General features: G+C 36.7%; 2 protein-coding genes across 16 annotated transcripts in view; one reads left to right on the forward strand and one right to left on the reverse strand.

Annotated features, from left to right (window-relative positions):
• LOC107223568 (nuclear receptor coactivator 2) overlaps positions 1-21,558 on the forward strand; it is a 58,914-nt gene extending 37,356 nt beyond the window's left edge. For 8 of the 15 annotated variants that reach the window (XM_046730744.1, XM_046730743.1, XM_046730745.1 and 5 more), the window contains 20 exons: positions 3,227-3,334; positions 3,708-3,846; positions 5,109-5,225; positions 5,746-5,923; positions 6,046-6,407; positions 6,504-6,733; positions 8,184-9,219; positions 9,463-9,585; positions 9,713-10,033; positions 10,147-10,299; positions 10,435-10,603; positions 10,714-10,892; positions 11,054-11,398; positions 11,518-11,633; positions 11,789-11,915; positions 12,025-12,304; positions 13,168-13,479; positions 15,186-15,374; positions 16,011-16,087; positions 18,693-21,558. In XM_046730744.1, the coding sequence (XP_046586700.1) occupies positions 3,227-3,334; positions 3,708-3,846; positions 5,109-5,225; positions 5,746-5,923; positions 6,046-6,407; positions 6,504-6,733; positions 8,184-9,219; positions 9,463-9,585; positions 9,713-10,033; positions 10,147-10,299; positions 10,435-10,603; positions 10,714-10,892; positions 11,054-11,398; positions 11,518-11,633; positions 11,789-11,915; positions 12,025-12,304; positions 13,168-13,479; positions 15,186-15,374; positions 16,011-16,087; positions 18,693-18,761 (4,630 nt within the window). In that variant the 3' untranslated portion in view covers positions 18,762-21,558. The remainder of the gene's footprint in view (positions 1-3,226; positions 3,335-3,707; positions 3,847-5,108; positions 5,226-5,745; positions 5,924-6,045; positions 6,408-6,503; positions 6,734-8,183; positions 9,220-9,462; positions 9,586-9,712; positions 10,034-10,146; positions 10,300-10,434; positions 10,604-10,713; positions 10,893-11,053; positions 11,399-11,517; positions 11,634-11,788; positions 11,916-12,024; positions 12,305-13,167; positions 13,480-15,185; positions 15,375-16,010; positions 16,088-18,692) is intronic. The other 7 variants (XM_046730751.1, XM_046730753.1, XM_046730756.1 and 4 more) reach the window with 7 other exon arrangements.
• LOC107223567 (collagen alpha-5(IV) chain) overlaps positions 21,224-27,744 on the reverse strand; it is a 30,765-nt gene continuing 24,244 nt past the window's right edge. Inside the window, exons 18-27 of the mRNA XM_015663274.2 lie at positions 26,945-27,143; positions 25,695-25,894; positions 25,512-25,611; positions 25,242-25,427; positions 24,375-24,667; positions 23,548-23,635; positions 23,306-23,476; positions 23,030-23,215; positions 22,621-22,913; positions 21,224-22,211 (exon numbers count right to left, since the gene is read on the reverse strand). Coding sequence (XP_015518760.2) covers positions 21,723-22,211; positions 22,621-22,913; positions 23,030-23,215; positions 23,306-23,476; positions 23,548-23,635; positions 24,375-24,667; positions 25,242-25,427; positions 25,512-25,611; positions 25,695-25,894; positions 26,945-27,143 — 2,205 coding nt within the window. The 3' untranslated portion in view covers positions 21,224-21,722. The remainder of the gene's footprint in view (positions 22,212-22,620; positions 22,914-23,029; positions 23,216-23,305; positions 23,477-23,547; positions 23,636-24,374; positions 24,668-25,241; positions 25,428-25,511; positions 25,612-25,694; positions 25,895-26,944; positions 27,144-27,744) is intronic.

The raw sequence follows: 27,744 nt of genomic DNA on the forward strand, positions 1-27,744 counted from the left end.
CTACTTGGTGCGAAACTGCCGTTATCTCTCGCGGGTGGTGATTCAGCCTCTGTATTGAAGAATTTATATTGCCGCATGCCGTAGCCTCGGACCAAATCCGCCCATTCCGTCATTCCTTGGCTGTTATAATTGTTGTGTTTTATTTTTATTTATTTATTTATTTATTTATTTTTTTCTATCAAATTTCCTTCCTTATTTTTCTTCTTCTTCTTCTTCAATAAATATATTCGTCCGCGTAAACTCCCATTCCTTTTTTTTTTCCTTCGTCTTTTTTTTGTTTGCCTCTCTTAATTCCTGCATATATACATATTATATCGTCACATATTATAATCGTATGGTAATCGTACCTACCCGTATCAAAGAACTTGGCCCACTGCCCAACTACTGCGATTTAATTATAAAGACGTATGAAATTATAACCTGCCAGCTATGCTTCGACGTACACGTCGATAGGTGTGTATGTATATTCGTACGAATACCTAATATATAACTGATGCGTCTTAACTGTATAATGTACGTATATTCAACTTGCGTAAATTATCGGAATTATTATGTGTAATTATTATTATATACCGTGTAAGGTAGAATGGGCGTAAGATCGTCAGCAATTATCGTTCTTCGTTGAATTGTCGGTGGAAATAATTAATATCGAAACGAATTTTATTATTGAAACATCCATCCTTGTTTCGCAGCGGTAGAATATCTCAGTTTCCGTGTTTTGTTCGAATGTATATATATTATTTTATATATATATCAATATGTACATAGGTTGTATTAGTGTCATTCAAACTTTCAAACGAGTCGTCCAATATAAATTTGTTGGAACGCGTACTTGATAAACTGACGTCATAACACTAATATCGACACTGTAACACTCACGTCCTTATACTCATTGCCATTTATTCAAAAATAGTAGTTTCATTGGTATACAAATAGATGAACAAACATGGACTGCAGATTTATTGTTTTTTTTTTTTCTTATTCTACCTTGCGACTAAAACGGGGCGTACGTTCTTCCGTATAATTATGTCATGTCGCAGGGCTCGATCTATCTTTTACAATGCGAGAATCTGCCAGCGGCGTATCGATGCAGTTTATGCGAATGCGGTACCCGTATAGGTATGATACTATGGCTATCTATGTATGCATAATACACGGATGCTGGTGCAGCGGTACTCTGCGAAGATGCGCTTCAAGGAGGAGGAGAAAGGTCGGTGGAATGGCGAATGTGTATGGGCGAAAGAGAGAGAGAGAGAGAGAGGTTGAGGAGCCACGGAGAAAGGGAATCGGTGCATTTGCGCACACATGTACACCCACACACCTATGTACCTATACGAATGTACATATATGTATATATCTGGGTGCGGGACGATGAGCCACCGTGTAGCGCGCATGTCCGCCTGGTTATGCGATCGCCATGGCCCACTGACCTATATTACAACCCCGAGGATCCCGCATGCTGCTTATACGACATTAACGAAAGAACGAAATAACCGACAACAAACTGACGAATATTTTCTACTTTTACTCCCGCCTATCGCTCTGCGCTGGTAGGTTGATAAAGACGGTAGAATTTTTTGGCAAATTTTTATCAATGTCATTGTGCGTTAAGTAAATTTTATTCTTTTATCTTTTATCTTTCCTCTTTTTGGATCATGGTGCGAGATACTCAGTACGGACCTTCTTGCACACCGCACACCAAAACCAGCGACACTTGAAGCCTAAGTTTCAGCAGCTGTGACAAATACTTTTAATTTTGGCAAAAAATAATTTCTTCCACTGATATGTAGCTCGTACACACCGCTTTCGTAATCGGTTTATAACTGTTGATACGCTGTATGGGTAATTCTTCCTTTTTGTACGTCGGTTAATCTCGGTTTTGGTTGTAGGTGTAACGGGTATAATAAGGTGCGAGCGGACGGTCGACACCTTTCGTCGTCTCGACACTTTTACATCGTCATCGTGCACGGGTCCTTTTACGCAATACTCCTTTCCATTTCTTTCCGTGAAAACGCCTCTCGCCTCGCCTAATTTCCAATAACGCGTGCTCACTTCAGCGGTGAACATTGCGTCAAATGGATACAATCTCGGAATCTTTGATTATATGACGCGAGTTGATGGGATACAGGAATACGCGATGGATGATTGTATAACGTACTTCGTGGCGATCGTTTGGCCATTGGTGGAAGGAAAAAAAAGCGAGAGATGGAGAGAATAAATTGAAATTTGAAGAAAACTGCAGCGAAGAAACAACTTCAGAAACGATTCAGCTCGACATACGTGTACATATACCTATAGTACCTTTATACGCGTGTATTTGGATGCGGCTAATTTGAATTAATTCAATTCTCCGGCGCTGTACGAGCCGTATGTTGAGTTGAACACGGTGTCGGGGTCAGTTTCTTATTCCTGCATTATGTACACATGTGTTATACGTGTGTTTATTTAACTGAAATACGTATTATATGTATGTATGTATCGTGTACGTCTAAGCGGGTATTATTATTACGACGTCATTATGCGCCGACGGACTTTCACGGTACGAAATTGTTTTCCCGAGAGGAGGATGAGAGGAGTCATCGCCTGTAATTGTTTTACACCTATATACGTATGCATATGCATAAAACGGTTTTCTACATACGTATGTTTTTAATTTGCATCCATTTATTTATAACATACATCGCGAAGAACAATTGCTTCTTTCTCTCATTCTCGCAATTGCTTGACGATTAACATCGTGTTTTACCTGCAGGTCGTATATGGTATTAGTATTGCCAAAAAGTAGGCTCTATTTCGATACATCGTCCAATGACGCATTGCAATAATTAGGTGAAATAATCTCTCGACGTTCTTGATACTTTTTTTTTCCACAGTTTTCACATTTACCGACTGCTATTTATGACTTGTATTATAACACAATATACCAAATTAAACACAATGAATCACGTTCAATTGTTCCTTCGTATTTAAAATTTTCACTTTACTACTACACTCGACAATGCCCATGCGCTTCAGCCAAAAATTAATTTTCGACAAAATCAACAGCCATTTGGAATTAGCTTTGTCATTTGTGCTTCATTGATATGCATAATTACAACGTATCGCGTAGCCAAGTTTGCTTCAATACAATTTATCCATTATCTGATGTAATGCACATTGCTGAATTGTATTTAGTCTACAACTGTCTTGTGATTATGTTTTTAAATTCATCCCGTTTCTTTTCCAGGCCTGGCCCGTGTGATCTACAGGACCCGGGGTGGGTCAAAATGAGTGTAGTCAATGGTAATAACACCAAGAAAAGAAAGAAATCAGATGCCAAGCCCCAGTCTCAGCTGTAAGTATACTGCACATATCCATTGCACTGTATAAATTCACGTGTATAGACGTGTTTTTTTTTTTTTCTTCTGTTTTATAAAAAAGTTCCGGATTTCATCTATGGTACCTACGTCAACACTGTACGTTTGAGAATTAACTTTGATAATTGTTAACCGCCTATTTTGAGAGTGTAAAAAAGTATGTCAAGTAATAATTTCACTTCGTTTTGCTAGCGTGTCGAGAAATTAAGAAAAAGACTCGAGCTATCCGACTCGTTTCGATGTTTCATTCCAATACCCGAACAATGTATTACAATTGGAAATTGCGTTTTATGTATGAATATTGGTATAATTAAAATTTCACGCGGCAATTATCGGCGTTTAATGTTGCAGTAACAAGTGCCTTAATGAAAAGAGACGGAGGACCCAGGAGAACCTCTACATCGACGAGCTTGCCGAGCTGATCTCCGCCCAGGACATGAGCTCTGGCAAGACCGATAAATGTCAAATTCTCCAGAGAACTGTCGATCAGGTAAATTACAAATACGGTAGCAGTTGACGGTGGAATATTGCCATATCATTCTATTCTACAGTTGCTTGCATATACGCAGGTTCCCGCCCCCTCTCCCTCTCTCTCCCTCCTGCTTCTGCCCCTTCCCTCTCCTTTAGGCTCTTTTTTCTTTAAATATATTTAAGACAGATCTCAATTTCGAAAAAAGTGTAGACGGTTTTGCCAACGATTCCTTGCTCTCTCTGTCCGGATGTGGTTTTTTCTTCTAGTGTCTGTTTCGGTTAAAAAAAACAAAAAAAAAACAACCTATTTTCTATTACGATTTAATTGGTATAACACTCGGTGTTAGACGCAATTCTACTTCGCTATGAATTATATGCTGGGTTCACTTTTTTTTCTCTTTATTTTCATCTTTTACGCATGCGGCACAGCAAATCAATTTTCGCGTACGATCGTTGTGTAGGATGTGAAAATTATTACACGCTGCAGATGAAAAACAAAAAGGAAAAAAATATCTCCTCGGAAGAAGATTTAATAACATCGAAAATAATGAAAAGAATGTTTAATTATATGAGAGTAAATTCTTTTGTCACAATTTTATCATTTTAAACTTTGTGCTATAACGTAACGAATCTCGAGTAATAATTTCTCTTGGAGTTGCTGCGGGGGCTGTAGTTGATGGGGGGGGGGGGGGATGAAAAGGGAAAAAAATAGTACGTACATATTTATTGCCGACAAGCTTAGAGTTGTTTGAAATGATCTCATTATGCTGTAGTATTTACAACGGTATTTACAAATTTGCAAATGCCGATATAATTTTTGCCGCGATTCGCTCGTAGTGTGAAAAACATGATACCGGGTGTTGGACTCGTAGCTGGTTACATCGCATAACGTTTCGTCGGTCTCCGAGGAGTCACCGACTTTTCGAGGCCGCACGCGTTTTAGATCATTGCGATACACACCGCGCGATCTATTGACGGTGAAAAATACAATTGCAAGGACATAGAATGGCGCGAGAGCAACGCCGAACGTCACTGTTTCTGCTACCGAAGTTACGTGTTTAATATTTTTTGCTCCTTTGTCGGTATTACAGAAAATCACCGCACTGTTTTCCTTACGCTTATACGTATACAGTATGAACGTATGTACCTACGTGTGCATTATTAATATATCCGAATAAACATTTTGAACTTGCTTGTTTGTTCAATTTATAATTAATTATTTAATCCAGCATCATTATATTTATTATTATTACAGGTATCATTATACATTTTTTATTGCAGATCCGGCACATAAGGCAACAAGAAGGCTCTAATAGTCATGCTGTACAGCAAGGGGAAGTTTCCTCGTCAAATCCTAATATATTATCTAATGACCAAGTTGGCCCTATTTTACTTGAGGTACGATAGTCGCAGATTTCTTATTGTTATTATCACAATGATAATTTTATCTTTACGAGGATGGCTGTGTGTTCGCGGTTGAGTTATCAGTCTACCTGGTTTCAAATATTTTTTCGAAATATTCGATTTTCAAAAGAGTCGAAAATTATAAACTACGACAGTGAATTATTATTTTGCAATCTTAGGATTGACTGAAATCCAGCAAAACGTACTCATACTTTATAAATTTGAATACTTCAAAGTTATGATAAAGCTGCAATGTATTGAGCTCTGAATGAGTTTTTATATTTCTTTGTGACGTTAATCTTACCAACTTCAATCTCACATTGAAAATACGAATTTTTATAAACACAGTATTTGTCCAGCAGTAGAATATGATGCAATTTCTTGAAATTCTCAGGATAATTTCTAATTGTAGACGAGTTCAAGCTAGTAACGCGAATTTTCATTTTTCTTCTTGATACTGTGCATACTACTTTTATTAATCGTCATTATCTTGTTTTTGTCATATTTTATTCAGGCATTAGATGGATTCTTATTCGTTGTGAACGCCGAGGGCAGAGTCGAGTACGTAACGGATAATATATCTCAATATATTTCTTATACAAAAGATGATGTGTTTGGAAAAGATATCTATAACATTATACATCACGGAGATCATAAAACGTTCATGGCAAGCTTGCTTCCGATGTCAATAGGTAACAAAATGAATTCAGTTTAATTAATAAATATTACCATTGTTGTTGTTGTTATTATTATTCATTTCATATCTCTGTTCTCAGTATACATATAAAAAAAGTTTCGTCTCTTTTTGAAACAGGGTTGACAAGCGAGCCTCAACCACAGACGAGAAATCGGACATTTAATTGCCGTTTTTTGGTGAAGCCTCCCGATGATAAAGAAGAGACTATGGAAGAGAAGCAACAGAGAATATCAAAGTACGAAACTATGCAAATCTGTTCAGCGCTTCTCCCAAACAACGCAGACCGCCTAGAAAGTGGAGACGTGTCCTCAGAATCTTTAGACGGGCCATGCATGATGTGCGTCGCCCGGCGAATACCCCACAGTGAAAAGCCGATAACTTCCATTAAACAATTCACTGTTAAACTTGACACTATTGGCAGGATTATATGGATAGACAACAGCGGCTTGTCTCCTGCATACTCCAAGTACATAGGCAAGGTATTAAAACAGAATTTTTTCATTTTTTCCCTAAGCTAGTAGAACTTTTTTACGCTAATTTATATTGGTTTTTATATACTCGTTACTTCAACATAGGACCTAATTGGCACTAAAATACAAGACTTGTGCCATCCACTGGATGTGAATAAGTTGAATGCTCATTTGGATAATACGCTTCACACCCATGAAGGCACGAGTACAATTTATCGGCTCCGTGTGAAAGCAGACAAGTTCCTTAACGTTCAAACAAAGTCAAGACTCTTTAAAGCAAATGTGATTAATGGTCACGAATCTGATTTCTTGATGGCAACACATTCTATTATTGGGTAAGTTGAAATGAAATAACTGTTATGATTACTTATTTTGTCATAGTACTGTAGTAACTCTACTAACGAAATTTCTCATTTCTTTCGATTTTTCTTTGTCATTCAATTTAAGTAAAATTTCGGAATGGTCAATTTCCTTAGCAAATCGAAATGCGAAGAGTGCCGAAGTCAAATCGTAAAAATTATCAACAAATCAATTGAAATTCCCATCATTAATTAGTAGAGCTGTTTCTCTGCTGTTTTAATTTTATTCTTTTCTATTGTACCTCCTTTTGTAATGTTGAGTACCAGTAACAAACCATAGCTAAACTTGATTGATCTACTGCTACAGGTTACTTAAAGTTAGGAGCTTTGCATGCATTCAAAGGATCGCTCAGCATATTTTTTTTCGTTTTGTATTTGATATTTTTGTTCCCTTCGTCGGTGTTGGAGATCTGGCCACTCTTGAAATACTTTCTCATATAGTTCAAAAATTAGTACGTCTGCATTCCTGATCTTTACCTTGCGTCTAATTTAATTCTGTCATTCCGTCCAAATTCACACAATTCACCAATTAAGAAGAGGAAGCGCAAAAAATTAGAAGTACACGTATTTACATGTGATAACTAGTAGAATAACCATCTTAGGTGAAATTCATAATATTCTTATTCAGGTGTTATTTAATTGAACCATAATTGAATAATTAAGATATTCATAGGGCTTTTTTCAAAATTTTTATTGCACCCTCACAATTAAGTTCTGCGTAAGATGAAGTAAAAAAAAGAAATTGAGGCTCGTAATCATTGATCCCAAGTATCAATTGTTACGGATGAAATTCAGCGAGCGAAAAATTCGGTTGATCACGCATTTTTAACAGTTTTGCAATGCAAATAATCTAGTTTCCTTATATCCATATAGTTTAGAGAAAGAACTTGGAGAGTATTTGTTGAAGGTGGCTTGTTTGAGAGACTGAGGTACTAATGCTTGAGTAGCAGAGAAAAATAGAACGCGATAATTGAGTCTCAAGAGGGTCAAGCTTTTTGTAGCAAGGATTAGTTACTGATATGAACTAGTTTGCGTGATTACGATTTGTGAGGTGAATAGATGTTGATTATAATTCTGGCTGTGTTTATTATATTACGATAGTAATTAAATAAACAAATAGATATTTAACATATCCATGTTATTGTGAATATCCAGAATTGTCACATCGATTCTTTTAGATGCTATTACGTTTTATCGGCCAAATCTAATAAATAACAAAGATTTGAATTCTATCTTGATAGTGACATAGATTAATAGAAATAGCGGAGATGTTAGAATAAATAAAACTAGATGGAAGTTTACCTCAGATTTCGAAACACCTAGACATACCTTGAACAAAGACTCCTCTGTACATATACCTATATCTGAGGAATTAGTTTAAAAACTTGAAATAAATGTATTGTTCTGTTTTTCTTGTCCATGATAGGGACAATGAGTTAACGCCTAACGAGGGTGGTCAGCTTTCCAACAGCAAAACGTGCTCTGGACACTCTAGTAACCATTGTACGAATAGTAGTAATAATAATAATGGTAACAATAACAATAACGTCGGTGGTCCATTGATGACCGGGGCTCATCATAATGGCCAATCGAGTGGCAATACCGGCCGGGGGCTGGCAGCGGCACGGGCACCAACATCCTCCTCCTCGTCAAACTTGAATGTATTTAGTGCAAACGATACTTCGTCGTGTAATCCTTTAACTTCAATGAGTACGACAAGTAATTCGTTCAACCAATTTTCGGGGAACATGGAATTGGATTTTGAGCTTTTCCCTAGTACCACATGGGAACTGGACAGCGGACATAGCTGGGGAGATCGATCTGACTCGAGGGCAAGCGGACCGACTAATTCTCGACCCCCCTCGCAGCCAGCCCCGGCATCTCCGAGCCCCCAAGGATCATTCTCCGTTAATTCTGCTACTGGCGCCACATCCCACTGTAGCTCGATGCGCGCATACAGTCCAACCTCGGTGCACACCAGTAGATCCTTCAGTAATTCCTTCTCGTTCAGTCCTCTTCAGGAGACGCAAACGGCGGTCACTGGCACACCTTCAAGCGCTAATACCAACGGGGGTGGTGGGGTATTGGCTAACAAGAGATTGGAGGAGAGCAAGGGATGCCCGCCTGCTACACCTGCCAATGTTGATACAAACAAAAGTCAGCATAGCGCCGCGCCAGCCCCAGATACACAGAACTGTGCCGTTTCTACAGAGTCTGGAAGACTCAGGAATCTTTTGACCAAGGGAGCTAGCACTAGCGATGAAAATCAAGACAATACCAATAATACTGTCTCTGACAACCAAAACAAGCATAGGATACTGAAGACATTGCTTAAGGAGACTGATGATGAGGATCTACATCTTGATATAGATAACAAAAAAGTACGGCCAAGTAATAGCGGTATTTCCAAATCCAGCACAGATCATTCCAAGACTTCAAGCGGAAACAACATGTTGTTGGAGGTAACTATTATACAATTTTTTATATTCCCACCACTGAAATTTTTTTTTTTTTTTTTTTCCTGTAACAATCAAGTTTAACTTTCATCTCACATCGATATCTACTGTACCTTTTTGTGCTCAGTGAACAAATTCCTTCTCCAATGTAAATACAAACGTACACGCCCGTGTTTGTGACTTATTCTTACCTGAATTATTATTGACCATTGCTTGACGTTACTTTATTCACTTTTACTACGTTTAAAGTTATTAAATGACAAAAATGATGACGATGACTTGGAAACCAGAGCGGGTTTAAAGAAGCGGCATGAACTTTTACAGCAGCTTCTAAAAGACGAGGACGAAGAAGGAAAAAATCACGACTCACAGGTAATTTAAAATTTACCATAATTACTATATTTTCTCATAATCTTTTGCATTTCTTATACTACACCGCTTTTGTTTGTTATTTTTTAATTTTTTTTATTTTCTTACCTATTCTAATCTTTGACTACAGAATCGGGGTGATGATCCTCTGTTGAAAAGTCTCGGATTTAATAACCCGACACCACCGCTGTCACAATCAGGCAATCACGTAGGCCAGTTACAAGTTGGTCAGAAGAGACCAGGTGAGAATGGAGACGAAGATTTGGCTGCAAAACGCACGATGGACAGGCTGCACCAAGTAACTTCTTCCGGCAATAATTCGTCCTCCAATGCCTCAACCAGCAAGCTATGGGAGAAGAATAAAATGCTCGCCTGGCTTTTAGCACAACAGCCGTCTGAACCGAAAACTAAACCTTCAGTACCTCTCCATGAATTGTCAGCAATCCCACAGGTAAATTATTACCTGAATATTGTTTAATGTTGCGAATAGATGTCAACTTTGAATTGAATGGAAATTTTGGGGGTAAGCTTGTCGGTTTAATCTATTGCCTTCATTTTACACAGGAAAAGCTAGCTCGAAAACAGGTAGCACAGCAAAGTTCCTGGCCTAATGCGCAACCAGTTGGCAGTAATCCATCTACAAAGACAACCACTCCGATCCAAAGTCAACCTCGACTACCTCGCAATCCGACTAATATCTATGATGTTTTTAATCAGGTTAGTCTATTTGTCACTTAGCATGTATTATATACCTCTTTCTTTTACTTCTTATCGATTTACAGATTCTGTCATGTTTTATGTAGCATTTAATTACTTGTTCACTCTTTATAACATTGAGATTTAATTTTCTAGCCACAACGACCTCAAGTGGGTTCACTGAATCCAGAATTTGGAACTGCTGGTGGAGAAAATCGTCGTTCTGTTCAAGTAGAGCAGACTTGGTTGGAACCTTCAGGGTCTGATCCCATACTTTCTGATCTATTAGACCAGGTCATAGAAATTGTGCCAGATACAATCACAGGTAATTTTTATGGCAGCTTTAACTGTTATTTGCAGGAGGCAAGACTTTATTGTACTCAGTCAACGGGGTATATTATACTTGATCAAATTGTCAATATGTTTACTCGGTAGATCCAACAGCGATCATAAATCTTTTAGACATCATCGAATCGCCACAGAATAATGCTGTAGACGAGAAAATAGCTGCTATTAACGCCATCCACAAGTCATTGATACTATGCGAAACTGCAGTGAACCCTACGTCTTCCACGATAACGATGCCTGGCACACCACCCGCATACTCTACCACAGTGAGTAGCTTTTTTTTTTTCTGTGGAACGTTTTTCCAAATTATTCAATTCATATCAACCTCGAATTTGCGCTCTTCTATTTCTGTACCTTACTTTTTGTCGCAAGTTTTTTCTTCAATCGAAACTTTAACCATCTTTAAACACCATCTATCAAATTTCAGTTGGGAAATACTCCTGTTACAACCGGCCATAATTACCAGCCACCTCCAATGTACCAGCAACAGCAGCAAAGGGCAAGATTTAATAGTGCCCAACAGAATGCTGTACGGCAGTCATCGGTCCAATTCAGTCAACAACACCTACAGTTACAGCAGAGAACTAAGCAACTTCAACAGCAGCAGCAGCAGCAGCAGCAACAGCAACTTAAACAACGGTTACTTCAGCAACAGCAGCAACAACAACTCCTTATACCTTCTAATGCAACAGCCACTGACCAGTTACCGACTGACATTCATAACATTGATAGTCTACTCAACAACACAGTGGCGCCTAACGTTTCACTACAGGTGAATTAATGCTTTCTTTTAATCAATGAATAATATTTAATAGTTGATCAGTTGTTGTAAATGTATGGTAAAATATTGTTTCGATATCTCGTCAAAACTTTTTTAAATCACATTTTCAGCGATCGAGCGTCTCCGACTCTCAGGTATCACCAGGTTATGGAGGAATATCCGTCCAGTTGCCTTCCACGCATCGTCTCACTCATTCATATTCTCACCCTTCAACGTTACCTCAACAGTGAGTTCAGCGACACGTTTCCGCACTTCTTTTATTGCATCTTCTAGTGATGTTAAGACCTAATTTAATGATTAACGATGAATGATAATACCCAAATAGAAACTTTCAGCTCTTGGTTACGTGAATGAAGACAATTTTGTTTCAAATTCTTTCAGCTCTGTTGTGAACACCAACTTCAATAACGGGCAACAAGGATCGGCGGCAGCGAGGCTCTCCCCACACTCGCCCGCTAGTATTTTGTCATTTTCACATCCACAATCGCTATCTCCTCGCGTAACTCAGGTGATAGGACATCATTTTTCTTAATAACAATTTTACACAAACAGTATAGTATCTAAAATTAGAAGTGCCAAAGATGTTGCGTCCAATGCCAAACAATTGACTTATGCAGGGAAATTATGGTAACGGACCAAGGATGTTTGTAAATTCGGTAAGACCACAACCGCAACAGTCTGTCTCACAGCAGCAACAGCAACGATCCATGCCATCACCTGGAACACCTGCTTCGGCGAGGCAATCTCCTTTTCCTGCAGACACATTTCCACCGCCAGCTGCTTCACCTACCGCTGGTCAATTTCCTCCGGTTCCTAATGCGGGCGCGGCGAATCCCTCAGGACAATATAGACTTCAGCGAACTACATCAACACCATCAGCAACGACACAGCTGCCAGGTAATTTTGTCTGTCGACAATCTCTAGGTGAAGAAAACAATACTGCAGAAGAGATAGTAACGTTTTGTCGTACAGAAATTAAAATTATCACCCAAAAGCGATATCATGTTGTGGTAGGAAATGAATAGGTAGGCTTAGACACGTATTTAATAAATGATTCTAAATGAACATATGTGTCAGTGACAATGAAACCATCAGGTAAGAGAATATCTTCGTTTAGAAGCTATGAAAAGAGTGATGTGTGATTTATGCAACAAACCGCGCTATATTCATGATCTCCGGCCATACAACGCGGTATATTCTCACACCTTTGTTGCAAGTTGTATGGAGTTTTATTAGAGCATTTTCAATTTGTCAAGTACAGTCTTTGTGAGATTATTCGTTAAAAGGAAAATAAATATACAGTAATGAAAGTGCAGCTGGATGTACTTATAGTATAAATAAAAATTAAACGCAATTGTTGAATGGTTTGTGAAAAATGCTATTTAAAAAGAGAAAAGAAAAGAAAAAAAGATATAGTTTCTGTATTGGGTAAGTATAGAAAAAAAATTATCTTTACTCGATGTTTTACATTCTTTCTTCCTTGTTGGGCATCTTATTACTTTCGTCATTGAAATATTCTGTATTCTTCAATCGAACTTTATTTGACTGCGTATGACTACCAAAACGCTATTCTTCTGTGTCAAACCTAACTGATTTGCAACATGCGCTCTGAATGGTTGGTTGGTTTGCAAATAAGAATGGTTAATTTTGATGAAAGAACTTATGACGTATTGCAATTAGTAGCATTTTGTCTGTTTGATAGTAATTGACAAGCTAAGTATACATAAAATGCAAGAAGCTAGATTTGACCGATGTTACAGGTGGGATAAATTCGCCGAGGCACTATGGGGGAATGAATAAGGAGCAGCCGCTTCTGTCGCCAAGCCATCCTCATTCCGGTTGCCCATCTCAGCCATCGCTGAACCAACACAATGTCACCAACACCCAACATCTATCGAATCAACACCCTGCTATGATTTATCACTCAAACACCACACTCAACTCCACTGAAGTACAGAATAACCAATTTTGTTACGATCGAGCGTCCGTTTCACTCTATTCGTCGGGGCCTGGGGATACATCGAACACCAGGCCTCTGCCTCCTGGCAATCCCAACAGTCACCAAATGGGTGGTAAGTCATGTGACCCTTTACGTCATGTGACCATTACTACATCGCCATTACCCTTATCTTCAGTCGCATTTTCTTCCTACCCAAAATATTATTACAGTACTTGCGTTTATTTTAACAAAGCTTTGTGTTTATCCTACCATTACACCTTGTATCATATCTCGTTACGCTATCATTGCAACCTGTGGCTTTGCATATTTTTTAATCGCCAATATGGTCCAGAGGAAGAGAGAGAGATCATGTTTACGTTTTCTGAACGATATATGGGACTCGAGTCTTGCTTCTTAAGAGGTTTTCAATGCACAGGTTCATGGAGAATAACGCAGAAGATTATTTCGATCAGTTGATGATTGGAAGTTGCACCGAAATCCAATAACCGAATTTGAAATTATATTTTGAATATGGTTCTCTATAAATGTTGCTGCATGGCACTAGTCATTCAAATTCAAGCACCAATTGTGTCATTGTTACACCCACTCCACTTTCTTTTTATTTAATACTCTACTAACCAATTCGCTACATTATTACATCTCAACTTCATATGTAAATAACGACATACATAAATATACTCGCAAACCAGCGTCGGGCTCATTTGATCTGTCAATGTGTACAAATTGTGATTGTGATTATAAACAATTTCCAAACTGAAGCATGCATACGGAAATTTCATTACAGATGTCGATCTCCTATTGTCATTTAGATAATTTGTCCAGCCGAGACTATATGAACAGTTTGGAAAATGTTTTCTTAACGTTTCTATGTACAAGAAATTATTCTCATTCGCGGACATACGTGAAATTTTGTTACTTTATATCTCATCATGTGGGAAAAACAGAAGAGATTGGTAGAGCAATGAAATTTGAATATAACTTGAGCCTATTGACTTTCCATATGAAAGTTTGATCATTGATTATATTGCGTCTCTCACGTATATCCGTCATAGCACACATGTGTCTCTTTTGTAGAGTGAATGAAAAAAAAAAGAAACAAATATGAAAAAAAAAAATAATCATGAAATCACATGTTTACAGCTTTCTCATTCATCCCATTCACCTCCATGTTTCAATGTTTGTTTAATATGTTCTGTTTTGGCAATTGTCAGGGCAAATGTACGCATATGTAACCCTTAGGCACTGATTATTTGTTTAACAATGAAAATAACGTTAGTATGATCAGTTTACTTACGTAAAGTTTCGTTCATATGTAAATAAGGGAATTAAATATATACGGACCATGGTAGATACGCGTGTAAATGGGAAATTAAATCTACCCTCATTCTCTCTCTATATGTGTGTGCTTAATATCTTATTCTTTAGAAGTGAAATTGATAAATATAGAACCATAATATTCTCTGACACATTATAGTTTATCAATGTTACCTATGTATAATTTCTCAATTTCCTTACCTAACAAGCAACCATGTTCCAAAAATTTTACGATTTTTACGACGCACTTACCTTTACCCAACCATGTGTGCTGCAATACACACAGCAGTATAATTCTGCGCCATTCCCAGTTAGCGCACAAGAATATCACATTTGTTATGACTAATACTGTTAGATCTTGCATCGAAAAATCATCATATGAAAGCTTCTTTATTAAATATGATCAAATGTTCACAGCATTTATGTCTCTACGAAAAAATTTCTACATAAAACAAAATTACAAACAAAATTCTGGTATGAATTATTATTGACTCTATTTCTCAGGTAATACGGGAAGTGGTGGGACTATGACAGAGTTTGTTCGACAGGAGTTGAGAGCTATTGTTGGTGCTCGAACACAACAGCAGCAGCAGCAGCAAAGGATACCAAACAACATCCAAAACAATTTATCTGGTCAAGTTTCTGCGGAAGACCTCGACGCCCTTGGTTTAACTTACGAGATGTCGTCTGCAGGTACACATATTTTTATTAAATTCGCATGTTCCTTTAGCTTAATAAGTACTCTTTAAATAATCTAAAAATTTATGTTACGGTTTGATGTATAGATGTATTGAAAGATGTGCTTGAACATTTTCGTAATCCGAGGAAAAGGAGATAATAAAAAATAAAATATACTTTCGAAGAGACCTGCAAAATTCGGTAAATTCTTACGTGATTTATTTCTACACTCTTTGTCTCGGGCTTACGTGCATATTATTTTTTACAATACATAACAGCATAGATAATTGATTTAGAAATACATCACGTGTGTATGCATACTATTGATACAGTGTTGGCAAACACTAGGCTCTCAGCTTCATTGTCTTTGTCCTCTATTGAGTGGAGACCGTTGTGATTATCAATTTCACAATTGTAATACGCCAGGTTTAAGGTATATAACCCTTTGAATGGATTCGAGTTTTTATCAAGTTCTCCACTCTAGTTAGAATCAAGCTGTGCGTTATGAAAACCTTTTTGTACCTTAGGTTTGAATGATATTTTCACGATTGAAACCGTTTATCAAGCCAGGCAATGATATGTCGACGTGCACAGCAGGCATCGTTTATAAAAAAGACTATGGTAACGCGTGTGTTACAATGTCCCCACTAGGTGAGGCTGTGGTTAGCGATGGCCCCGCCAAAAGCTGGGCCATTGGGAGTGCTGGAAGTGCACCCTCTTCCTCCAGGGTAAGACCCTTCCGACAATTATTTTTCGTATTTTGATTTTGTATGCTCTGTCTTCCCTCTTCGCTTGGCTTCACACCTTATTGTGCACGACATGTTCATTAGTCCATACCGAGTATAAAGCTGTTTGAATTTCACTTTAATCTTCATTAGGATTTCACGCACTTTTTTTTGAATTTCTCCATAGTTGAAAGATTATCACGAGTCGATTTCTTTTACACTTAGTCTAGTTTCATAAAATCTTGCTAAAGCGATGTTGTTCTCTACAGATAACAGTATACATTTCAAACATCTAGATTTGTTTTTCCGATATGTGTACACGAACACAACACCTCACTAACTTTTATTGCGCTAGCTAAGTATTTTATTAATTTATTAATGAATTCAGTACATGCGCTTAACAACATTATTTCACATAACACAAGTACTCGTGTCACAATAAGTATAAGTGTCACAATGATTCATAAATTCATTACATTTCTTGAAAATTGAAGCAGGTTTCTCACTTTGATTTCTATTCTCGCTGTGTCGAAATTGGTTTTTCCGTGTCATTTTTTTTTTTTTATTTTCTTTTTTGCTGCTGCAATAGAACAATTCTGGGTATCATTGGAAATAACATTTCTCGTCAAGTGGTACTGACCTTGCAATTTTACAATTGCATTATTGCTGTCGATAAATGATCAGCAACCACAATCTCTTGTGGACCTCATTTATATGCAGTTTTGAAAGCACGTTACAATTTATTTTGCATTATTTCACACTGCCACTCCTGAATGTATGTTTACCATTGGCGTACTATTAGTTATTCTTCAGAATCGTTGAACTACATGTGATCTTGCGGTTCGAGATTCTCTTTTCACGTATCTATTATCATTCAAGAATTTTTAATTAACAAAACGAGGCAATAAAATGGAGAGTTTTTAGCACATTTGAGAAATTCTTTCATAATATACATATGCAAGTCCATGAGAAATTGACGACACTTTTAATAGAAATTATTGAGTTTACTCTTAAGTTCTTCATAAAGTCTTTCACTGAAGAACTTACGACAGTCCCTCTCCATTTTTTCCTTGCCTAGTGGGTGATGGTATCGAGAAGGCTTTAGCTATAATTTAGTAAAAGTATTGTAACCGTAAAGTTTGATTGTCATTTGAGAGAGTAAGTCTTTGTTCTGTTTTTAAATAAAAATCAATTTTTTTTACTCCATTGAAATTTAATCTAATTATAACATCAGGTGATAATATTCCGTTTTGGACTAGACTAGGCATGCTTATAGGAGCATGCAAAATTCAATTTTTTATTTTTGCAGTAGTAGGCGAGGTCTTAAATTATAAGGCATTGTTATTAAGAGTATTAGATTATGCCGTTTAGGTATTTGACGAGACCGAACCAAATGGCTTGATTGATTCGTAGCACAGCAGAACAGTAGGTGGCTTTTACATTCGCAAATGTTTACTTCAATCAAAGCAATAACTTTTAATGCTCGGAATCATCCAAACTGAAGCTATACACAAATTCAATAAATTCGAATGCAATGTAAGTGCATTTCAGATCTTTAATATCAAATGACGTATTGCTAATAGACTTGCTATCTTCGATAGATTATTGATTATGGTTCTCGTGAATTATTATAACTTGCACAATATTTTTTTACCCAAAGTTATGAATTTTTTTCTCTAAGATCTAAGAAGTGAAAAAATTTTATTGTACTGTTTTTTTATAATCACTGCACCTTGGGTCCAGTTTTTTCTTCGAATGGTAGATTCATCGCCTAACGGAAATAGTAGATTGATGATTGTACAAAGAGTTTGAAAATAGATATATAACCATTCAGTATAAAATTATTCTCGTTTACGTTTAAACTAACGTTAACGAAAAAGTGTTATAACATTCGCCAAATGAGTAATTTCGAACCCAAACGTTTAACGTAGATAATATCATACAACGACAGAAATGTATTCGGAAATGAAGACTTTCGAAAAATCTAATCTCTCCTTAAGAGCTCAGTTATAGTCTGAAGTTGTAACGCTACTAAATATTAACTAATTCAGAGTTTGTTTTAGGATGGATTCACGTTAGCAAACATTCATTGCCAAACGTTTTAGAGTTCACGTTAACACATAACGCTTTGTATTCAAGCAATTGTTATGCTTCTGGTAGCCTAGGATACTAGTTTTTTATTAGAAATTATTTGAAATATCTTAAGTTTTTCTTTTGATTTTTAACGATATTTGCTTCTTTCTGTTTATTTTTCTCTTTTTTTTTTTATCCTTAAATTTTGAAGATAAGCATAATATTATTACTGATATATTTGTATCTATCAGTTATATATATTTGTTTAAGCGATTGTTTCCAGTTACACTTGTTATTATTGATATTCTTAGACCAGTTGTCATCATCGTAATTATTTTTATCACCACTGTTGACAGTACTACTATTAGTATTATCAGTCTTGGTATTACTGTCATTGTCATCAAGATTTTGGTAATTACGAGATCTATTTTGAAATCTTCAGTTCTGCAACTGTGCTCCTGTGGTAAACAATAGAAGCGTATTGTTAGAAATTTATTTTTGTCCATTCAACAGCCACATGAACTAATGATTTCAGACTACTATGGAGGAAGTGGCACGAGGTGATCCGAAATCATCCCTACTACAAAAACTATTATCCGAGTGACTGCGGGCCAAAACTTCGGAAAATAAAAATATATATTTAATATATATCTGAAAATGTTGAAAATGAGGATGTTGGCCCACGGCGTGCATCATACATAAACGTCATATACGTAATACGGATACTATTGTATTATACCCAAAATACTATATGGCAGTATGCAGATACGTATTTGCTGAATACTATAAAGAATAACATGGGGCACAACTAAAGAAATCGTCTAAATAAACAAACTGTAGCCAACGAATTTATTGATTCAAATTTGAAATAAATAGATACATATATGCGAGAGGATTGGATATACAAGAAATACTTACAATATCTTTTCTCATAAAACCACGATTTTATTTTTATATTTTTTTTGCCCTTTTCTATCTTTAATTATTGATTAATTAATTGATGACAAATTCGGCCGAAGTTAAATATGTAATGGGTCACCAGGTAAAATACATCTTTTCAAAATTTTACTTGTTACACTCGCGCTACAAGTGTCACGTATTACTCTATATTGTGTTCGGTATCACTGAAAGAAACTACGTAGGTACCTCAAAGGTATACTTTAATATACCACTGGCTGTTGAACATAGAACTATTTATAGGTTTAATAATTGTACACAAAAATAGAGCACTATCACGTTTTCTCTTAATTTAAAATAACATATGTTCGAATATTATTACTATTATTACTATTATTATTAATTATTATTAATTATTATTAATAATTTTATTTTATTACTATTATTTTATTATTTCTTATTATTGTTATTGTTACTATTAATATAATGATAATAATTATATTGTATTATAAATAATATATTTGTGATTGTAAGAATCTGCAACCAAAATATGACAAAGAATACTTGTTGTTGTTAATATGATTATAACTATTATTATTAATTATTACTGTTACGCCGATTATTATTACAACCATCATTACTATGATAATTATATTGTTAGCTTTATCATTATATCTATGATTATTATTATTTGTAAAATTAATATTATTAATATTATTGAACATTTGGCATATGCATATTTCTATTCAATAGTAAGGGTACAGATATACAAAAATATACGTGTATATATATATATTTATTTATATGTGAAAAATATATAAATATAAATATAAACATATGTTTATAATATATATGCATATAAAAAATATAGATAAATATATATATACTTATACAAAAGAAAATTTACCTTCTATTTTGCATAGCTCAGTAATTTGCTCTTCGGGTTTTATCAGATGTGCACTAAATTAATTCTCGACGGCATCTGTTATATGAATGATAAGATAGATAGATATATACGTACATATGTATATACGTCTATACGTACGTATATATATATATATGAGTTATGTCGCAGATAGATCGATCATATGTGCTTTCTAACGAGGAATAATTTTATAAATATAAATATAATATGGATGCATTATGTATATTTATTAATAATTTTTCCTATACGACGTACGATATGCACTTTGTTGTACGTAAAATAAATAGTGAACAGATTTTATTCTTTCTCTGAAGAACCGTGTGAAGAAAATTCTTATAGGTTTTAGAATCACTTGATTATTATTATTATTGTTACGTGTTTATATTGTCAACGTTTTACGAAACTACTCGGTGTATTAAATTCACAACGAAAATTCTATTTTAAGATACGATATCGTTTGCGTTATTATAACTATTTGCAGGGGTGTAGGGAATATATATACATATATATATCGTTTTTTCTTTTTTCAACATTTGAAACTGAAGTGAAACGTTGGGGAAAACTGTATAGTAACGGATTATTTGTGCGAGATTGTCCTTCAATCAACCACCGTAAAAATTTCAAATTTTATTCTATTCAACTATTGACAGAAGTATCAATAGTCGAGTTATAATAGGGCGGAAGTGGTTTTTATACAATTCGAAATCACCAACTTATAAGTATTTTTTCACAATCAACAATTGATCCATGCATTGATGGTTCTACTAGAATACCTGCATAGATTTGTATTTTTAATTCTAGTAAACCCTATAGACTTGGCGCGTAGTAAGCGGAGTTCGAACAATGAGTAAACATCGTTTATCTTTCCACGAATAGAGAATTAATACGATTCGTAAATTTTATGACTTGGATTATTTAATTTTAATCTACCCCTGCATCCAAAGTATATTTTTATTGTAGTGGAAATAAAAGTATGACTACCGAAAACTTGCCTATACATATACAGATACCCAGATTTTATTGGTAAAGTTAGTTATAATAATAGTTGTAATAATAAGCATTATAGTCATAGTATTATAGCTGGAGCAACATGGAAGATCATCAAATGACAAGAAAACAGGAAATAGGAAGATATTGTGATTGAACATATTTTTAGACACAGTTGTTGGAAATGACGGAGAAAAGTTGAATTGTATTCTTTAAGATTTATCACATGTAAAAACAATGAAATCGGCAGAAAAATGTGAAATTTCAAATCCTTTATTATAACTAATGATATAAAATATCTTTATTGTATCTTTGAAGTTACATTAACAAAATTATAATATAATAATGTATATTAATTTAGTTATTCATAATTCGCAGGCACTCTAACAGGGTATTTGGCAGTCGTTATTATTACAGGTATAGTTTGATCAACAATATCATTTATGGCACAATATCGTCGCATTTTTTACTAGTACGACACATGCGTAAGTATCCATATACGTATAATAATAGTATATTTTATGTAAAGAGAAATGATCGGTTACGAGTGGACGAGCATAAATCATTTAAATTCAAATAGTATAAATTAAGTTTATGACGGGAAAAAAGAATTCAGATGTTATATTTTATACATTATACACAAAGCTTGTATTGTATCGTAATTTCCTTCTTACAACTTTGTTTCATATTTATACATACATCATGCGGTTTTTTAATTTTTTTATTTTTGGTTATTTTCACTTAAAAATCACTCAATTAAACCCTGTTATATGGATTACCTACTGGACGACGGCGATTGACTCTTCCTCTCCTGCGATAACCGTAAGGCAAACGTCTCCGAGGATTACCACGTACCCTGGATTCTCTTGGTCTGTCTGAGGGACTGGGCTCAACTTGAGGTCGGGATTGAATTAACTCGCGATATCTTGTGAAATTTGGTGGCGGTGGTCTAGCCACGTCCAATCTGAAGCTACCAGACCTTCCTTCATCGCTGATCCACTGACGCAAGCAAACTGCACACCTGCTTATACGGGATGTCACATCAGTCTTGAGGGTCACTGGTCGTGGCTTTCTGAACATATCACGCTCCTCGATTGTGGCTAGCCAGTATGAAGACGCTGTTGTGTAAGAGTTACACCTGCCGATACTTTGACACTCTAAAAATGGTCGAGCACGGTATTCTTCAAGACAGGATCCAGGTGATACCAATGATTGACCATCGCCATGTCCTCCAACATCGGTGTGCTGGTAAAATGAGATGGAAAAAGAAATAAAGGAAAAGAAATTATTACTTTTTATTTGTCACACGAGCATGATCAAGGGGTAACACCGCTGTAAAAGCCTATAAAGTTGAGAATTTTTTTTTTGGATCCAAGAAAAACCTAATATTTAAGGAAGTTATTAAGCGTACGTTCTGCAAAAAATGCTCCAGTGTCGCCATTTTTTAATATTTGTCGACAATAATTTTTTGTATTATGCTTAAATGTATGCCTAATAACGTCGTTAAATTTTATTATCTTATTACCAATCCATCCTTCCAAAAAAAAATATAAAAAAAAAAAAAATAGTCAAACAAGTACTTTCCTCTTGTGTTTACAGTGGAGTAATTATTAAATGATCATGAAAATTTTAAAGAATCGCAAATTTGTCATACCATGAGGAAACTATAACCGGTCCATAGCTCATCCCATCCAATTGGACAGGTTGGTATTGACATCGATTGACTGTGAACTGCAATCATCCTAGTCGGTGCTTCGCAAACCGAACATCTGGATATGTATCTTCTAACTTCCGGAGCTTGGATTGGCGTCATCATAGTTGGCATTTCCTCAGATGTGCTTAGCCAGTAACTGTAGTCGTTATGATTCGCATAGTCGCAAATGTTGTTTAAGTTACAGAACAAGTATGGCTGGGTCGAGAATTTCCTTAGGCAGCTTCCAGCTGAGCCTGCAGAATTTTTCATGTTACTAATGTCTACGTATTTACATGAGGTAGGTAGGAATACCATTGATAAATCTGTCATTTCTTAACTTGTACGATTATCTAATGATCTATGCATTTACCTAGATCTTGACCGTGTGGTCTCCCGTTGCTTAGTATGTGGAGTAAGGAGTATCCGTCCCATAATTTTACTGTATTCCTTGGGCATTCCGGAATCATCATTGACTGCGAATGTCTTGCGAAGTAGAAACCTCTGCTTCTGGGACCCGGAGGTGATGGAGCTGCGTCACCAGTTGCTCCCTGTAGTCCTTCGATAGCAGGTGATTTTTTATGAAATTTGTTTGTCAAATTTTGAATTTGAAGAAAAAACGTATGTTACAGCTCATATTTCTACGTACCTGGGAAACCTCGAGGTCCTTCTAGACCCGGAAGTCCGGGTTTACCCATGGCACCAGATGCTCCACGAGGCCCCTCAAGGCCAGGTAGACCTGTTTCTCCTGGCTCTCCGGGAAGCCCTGGTAGGCCGTCTGGACCTGGCTCTCCGTAGCTTCCTGGGCTTCCAGGCAAACCTATCCCAGGAAAGTTATTTTCAATCCCTGAGCGTGGAAACTAATCTTTTTGATTGCATCCTTTTATTTACCTTGTAATCCTTCTACTCCGGCATCACCTTGAACCCCAGGCCAAACGCGTTGACCGAACAAGAATAGCCCGCGATCTCCTTTTCTTCCCTACATACAAATATCGTGGTAACAAACAGCGATAATGATATATTTTCTATTGAATATTGATTTATTCTTAGATTTTTCAAAGAATTATTTAGTCATCTTATGCAGGCTGAATCTATGTCAAACAATGCGGGCCAGCGGAGGTCATACTTGACCAAAATAAGCGGATTTATTGCAGTGAAGTGACGAATTGAATTATATTCAATGGAGCAAGCCTTCTTATTTCTTATACTACTCAGGAGCGTAATTTTAAAAAATCAATATATCGAATAATAATAATAAATCGATATTGCCATTTATAGGGTATATAGTGTATACTCCCTACCAAACCATACTAAACTCTCAGAAGAACGTCTTTTTGTTTTGGTTTTTTTTTTCAAATCGCTATAGTTTTTGCAATTTGGCTAATTTGTTTGATTCTGCTATATGATTCGACGGAGTGTGAGATTCTACGTATTCCAAAATAAGAAGTTTTAGAAAATCTCGAAGCTTGTGAAATTGGCAATCATTTTTTCGGAAATGAATCGTTAAATATCAGAGAAAACCCATATTTACCTTATAATCTTGAAAAATCGGTGAGAGGCGTGAAAAATTAATTTGGGTAATAATAAAATACACTTGTCGGCTTATTTTGGCCAAGGAAGAACATATTTCAGTTACAAGCAATTCTGGAAGATGATCTCTGCTGGCCTACATGATTTGAGATGGATTCAGCCTGCATTGAAATTTTGTTCTGTAATACCTGTGGTCCTGGTTCTCCCGGGTATCCGTTAAATCCGACATCTCCTACGTCTCCTCTCTCTCCTTTAATTCCTCTCATGCCATCGAATCCACTTAGTCCCGGTTCACCATGAATACCCTTCGCCCCATCACGACCGGTCAATCCAGGCAAACCGATATCTCCAGGTTGTCCTTTGGCACTGAATGCAGAGAACCCAGGCTCTCCTCGGTATCCCTTTGGTCCTAATTCGCCCGGATAGCCTACCACTCCTGGTCTGCCGATTTTTCCCGGAATACCCATACGCCCAGGGAATCCTGAAAACCGGTATAAACTGTGTGAAGATTTTTCTTCTAGTTCAAAGACGGCCAATTTGTAATATACGTATTTTGGGCGCAAATTACTTTAAGTATTGTAATTAAACTGTATTTCAATGATTATTACTTTCAGCATTGTCATTGTATTTCATTTAACTACAAATATTCAAAATAATTCATAGTCTCCATGACGGATTTCCCCACCACCACATAAAAAAATGAAAAAAACGAGCTTTATTACGTTGAAGTAATTCAATTACTATGGGCATTAATTACTTGGAATTGAATTATTTCGAGCCTCAATTACATGTAATTAAATTATTTTGAGCATCAGTTACATGTAATGGTATTATATGTCATCGATTACATGTAATCGATGCTGTTTTGGAACAAATGCTCAAAGTAATTAGTAATTAAATGATAAGGAATTTAATCACTACTTATTTTCAACATTTGTAGTTAAATGAAATACAATTACAATGCTCAAAGTAATATGTAATTAAACCGGCAATTCAATGAAAAATGTAATTGATGCTGCTCCTCTCTGTTCTAGTTGTAATTTTTTTTTCCGAACCTCGGTCGCCCGTTTCTCCCTTAATTCCTTGAACCACGGGCCCTGGCGATCCGTTCAAACCGGGGAATCCATCCAAACCATATTCTCCAGGAGCTCCTTTTTGTCCCGGGATACCGGGGAATCCTGGTAGGCCATCGATTCCTGGCGTTCCTTTTTCGCCCCTTTCGGCAAATTGTCCAGGTGGGCCTGAGTAGCAAGTATGTCGATAATTCAACAATGGTGTTGTTTGTTATTAAGTTCGATCGAGTTCGCCTAAGTCAAGTCTTTTACCTTGTTGTCCTTGTGGTCCTTGATCTCCCTGAATTCCCTTCCTGCCACTGAATCCGTCATACCCTGCCATTCCTTTCAATCCAGCGTCTCCTAGTTGCCCCTAAAAGGATCGTCAGAAATGTCTCAGTACCCGAAGTTTGAAGTTAATTTCCTTCTCCGTCCGGTAACCATTATTTTCATTACCTTTTGCCCTTGCCTTCCTGGTAGACCTTCTACCCCCTGTTCACCCTTACGACCATTAAAACCGTTCATTCCTGTGTCTCCGACATCACCTTTTTCAGCTTCGGAGAACGAAACGAATCCTGGATCTCCAGTTTCACCCTTCCGGCCCCTCGGACCAGGATATCCCTGTAAACCTCTGGGACCTGGATTTCCTGGCATTCCTGTATAGAAGCGAATGGTGTTTCACACCGTAATAGATCAGTTACACAATACTCCGTATAGAAATCGTAATACGGTGCCGGGTTCGGCCAATATCGTTGTGCGATTCTGTTTGATCGGCGCAACATTGGCATTTTGTTATGGGCCAGGATTGTAATGTAACGCTGCCAATTTGTGAGCGGACATTGGAAAACGATGCTGGGCCAACATGTGTTTGTCAAGCTACTATTGAAAAAACGAGAAACTTTCTAAATAAGTTGGCAACATAGTTTTTTTTTTCATTTAGAACATCAGCCGTATGCTCATCAGTGAGTAATCTACTCATAGTTCAACTGCCTACTAATGGAAACACTTTTAACTCCTAGAAATACGCCGCTAGACTTTCGGTAGTGAATTCTAACCCGGGACGGACGCATCGTTCGCATTATTAGTCGCACGCTTGAATTTGTTACGCCAAACTCTCGCATATGAACGTGCGTAACTTTGTAAAACTTATGCTAAGATCACTTCTTTTAGGTTTTTTATCGCTGTAGTTATGTATGAAATATGATAGTAACTTTTCGTCACATGAACATAACGAAAATACCATAAGCCGAGATTTGTACAAAGTTTAAACACAAATTTTTCCATTGCTCATTGCAGCTTCGCTTGTGTCATTGTACATCAATTATATTATTGTACTTTGATGATTGTACATCGGCTGCAACTCTGACGCCAACGTTGATCAGATACAGTAAATCAAGACTTGGCCGTTGCTTGGCTTGCAGATGTATAACCAACTTTTGACCGTTATTGTACGCCAATTCTTAACCGTTGTTGCAAGTACCGATCCAAAACCAACGTTGCGCCATTTTTGCCCGTCTATCTTTGACCTTTAGTACTACTTCCGACATTGAACCAGGGGCCGTTATATCGGTACACAAATATCGGAACGATACTGGCCCATTTTATAAGCACGGCTGCTATCACATGATATCTGCACGGGACTCTATTCCTTACGAGTAGCAATTCAGTTTCAGTTACTCATGTGTAGTTGTGACTGAATTCCATACCTGGGCGTCCCATCTCTCCTGGATCTCCTTCTATACCACGAATTCCTTTCGGGCCGGGTGGTCCCACCGGTCCAATTCGGCCTGTCTTCCCCTTCAATCCTGGTCTTCCGTAGTAACCAGGTGACCCCGGTCGACCTGGAAAACCTTTCTCTCCTTGCTCCCCTTTCGGACCGTCAGGACCCATATCTCCTATTTCACCCTATGAGGATTGAAAAATAATCGATGAGCTAGGTAAGTGTATGTAATGAAGGCGCCCACAAAGCACGTATTGAGATTACTTGAGTTAGCGCTACCAATTGAAACTATAAAAATTTGAAGTATTTGGTAATTTGCGGCTATTCAGCCACTAATTAGTCGTGACAATCGAGAGAAATTCCAAAAAAAATTATTTCTTTTTTAAATGCAATTTTGGTCACCCGATACCAGATATCGTAACTATTCTGATGACTTACCCCAGAAGAAAGAGTTAAGTGCGGTTACACTAAATGGAGTTGGGTGGCCAAAAGTGCGTTTTAAAATGTGAAAAAAAAAATTATTCCTAGTTTCGACTGATTAGAGTCGCGGTTAATGAGCGGCAAATTCTGACCCTAGTCCCTGGATCGTGCGACTCTATCTTTTCGGATAACTCATTAGTCTGGTTGCGTTAGCTGGAGTCGGGCAGCCAAAATTGCATATTAGAAATAAAGAAAAAAAATAATGTTGAGTTTCTCTCAATTGATTTGAGTCGCGGCTAATGAACGGCAAACTCTAAGCCTAGTTCGAGTTTCCTGCGATTCTTCCTTCACGCGTATTTCAGTGAG

Source organism: Neodiprion lecontei, chromosome 2 (genome assembly GCF_021901455.1).
Source record: "Neodiprion lecontei isolate iyNeoLeco1 chromosome 2, iyNeoLeco1.1, whole genome shotgun sequence".
Taxonomy (NCBI): Eukaryota; Metazoa; Arthropoda; class Insecta; order Hymenoptera; family Diprionidae; genus Neodiprion; species Neodiprion lecontei.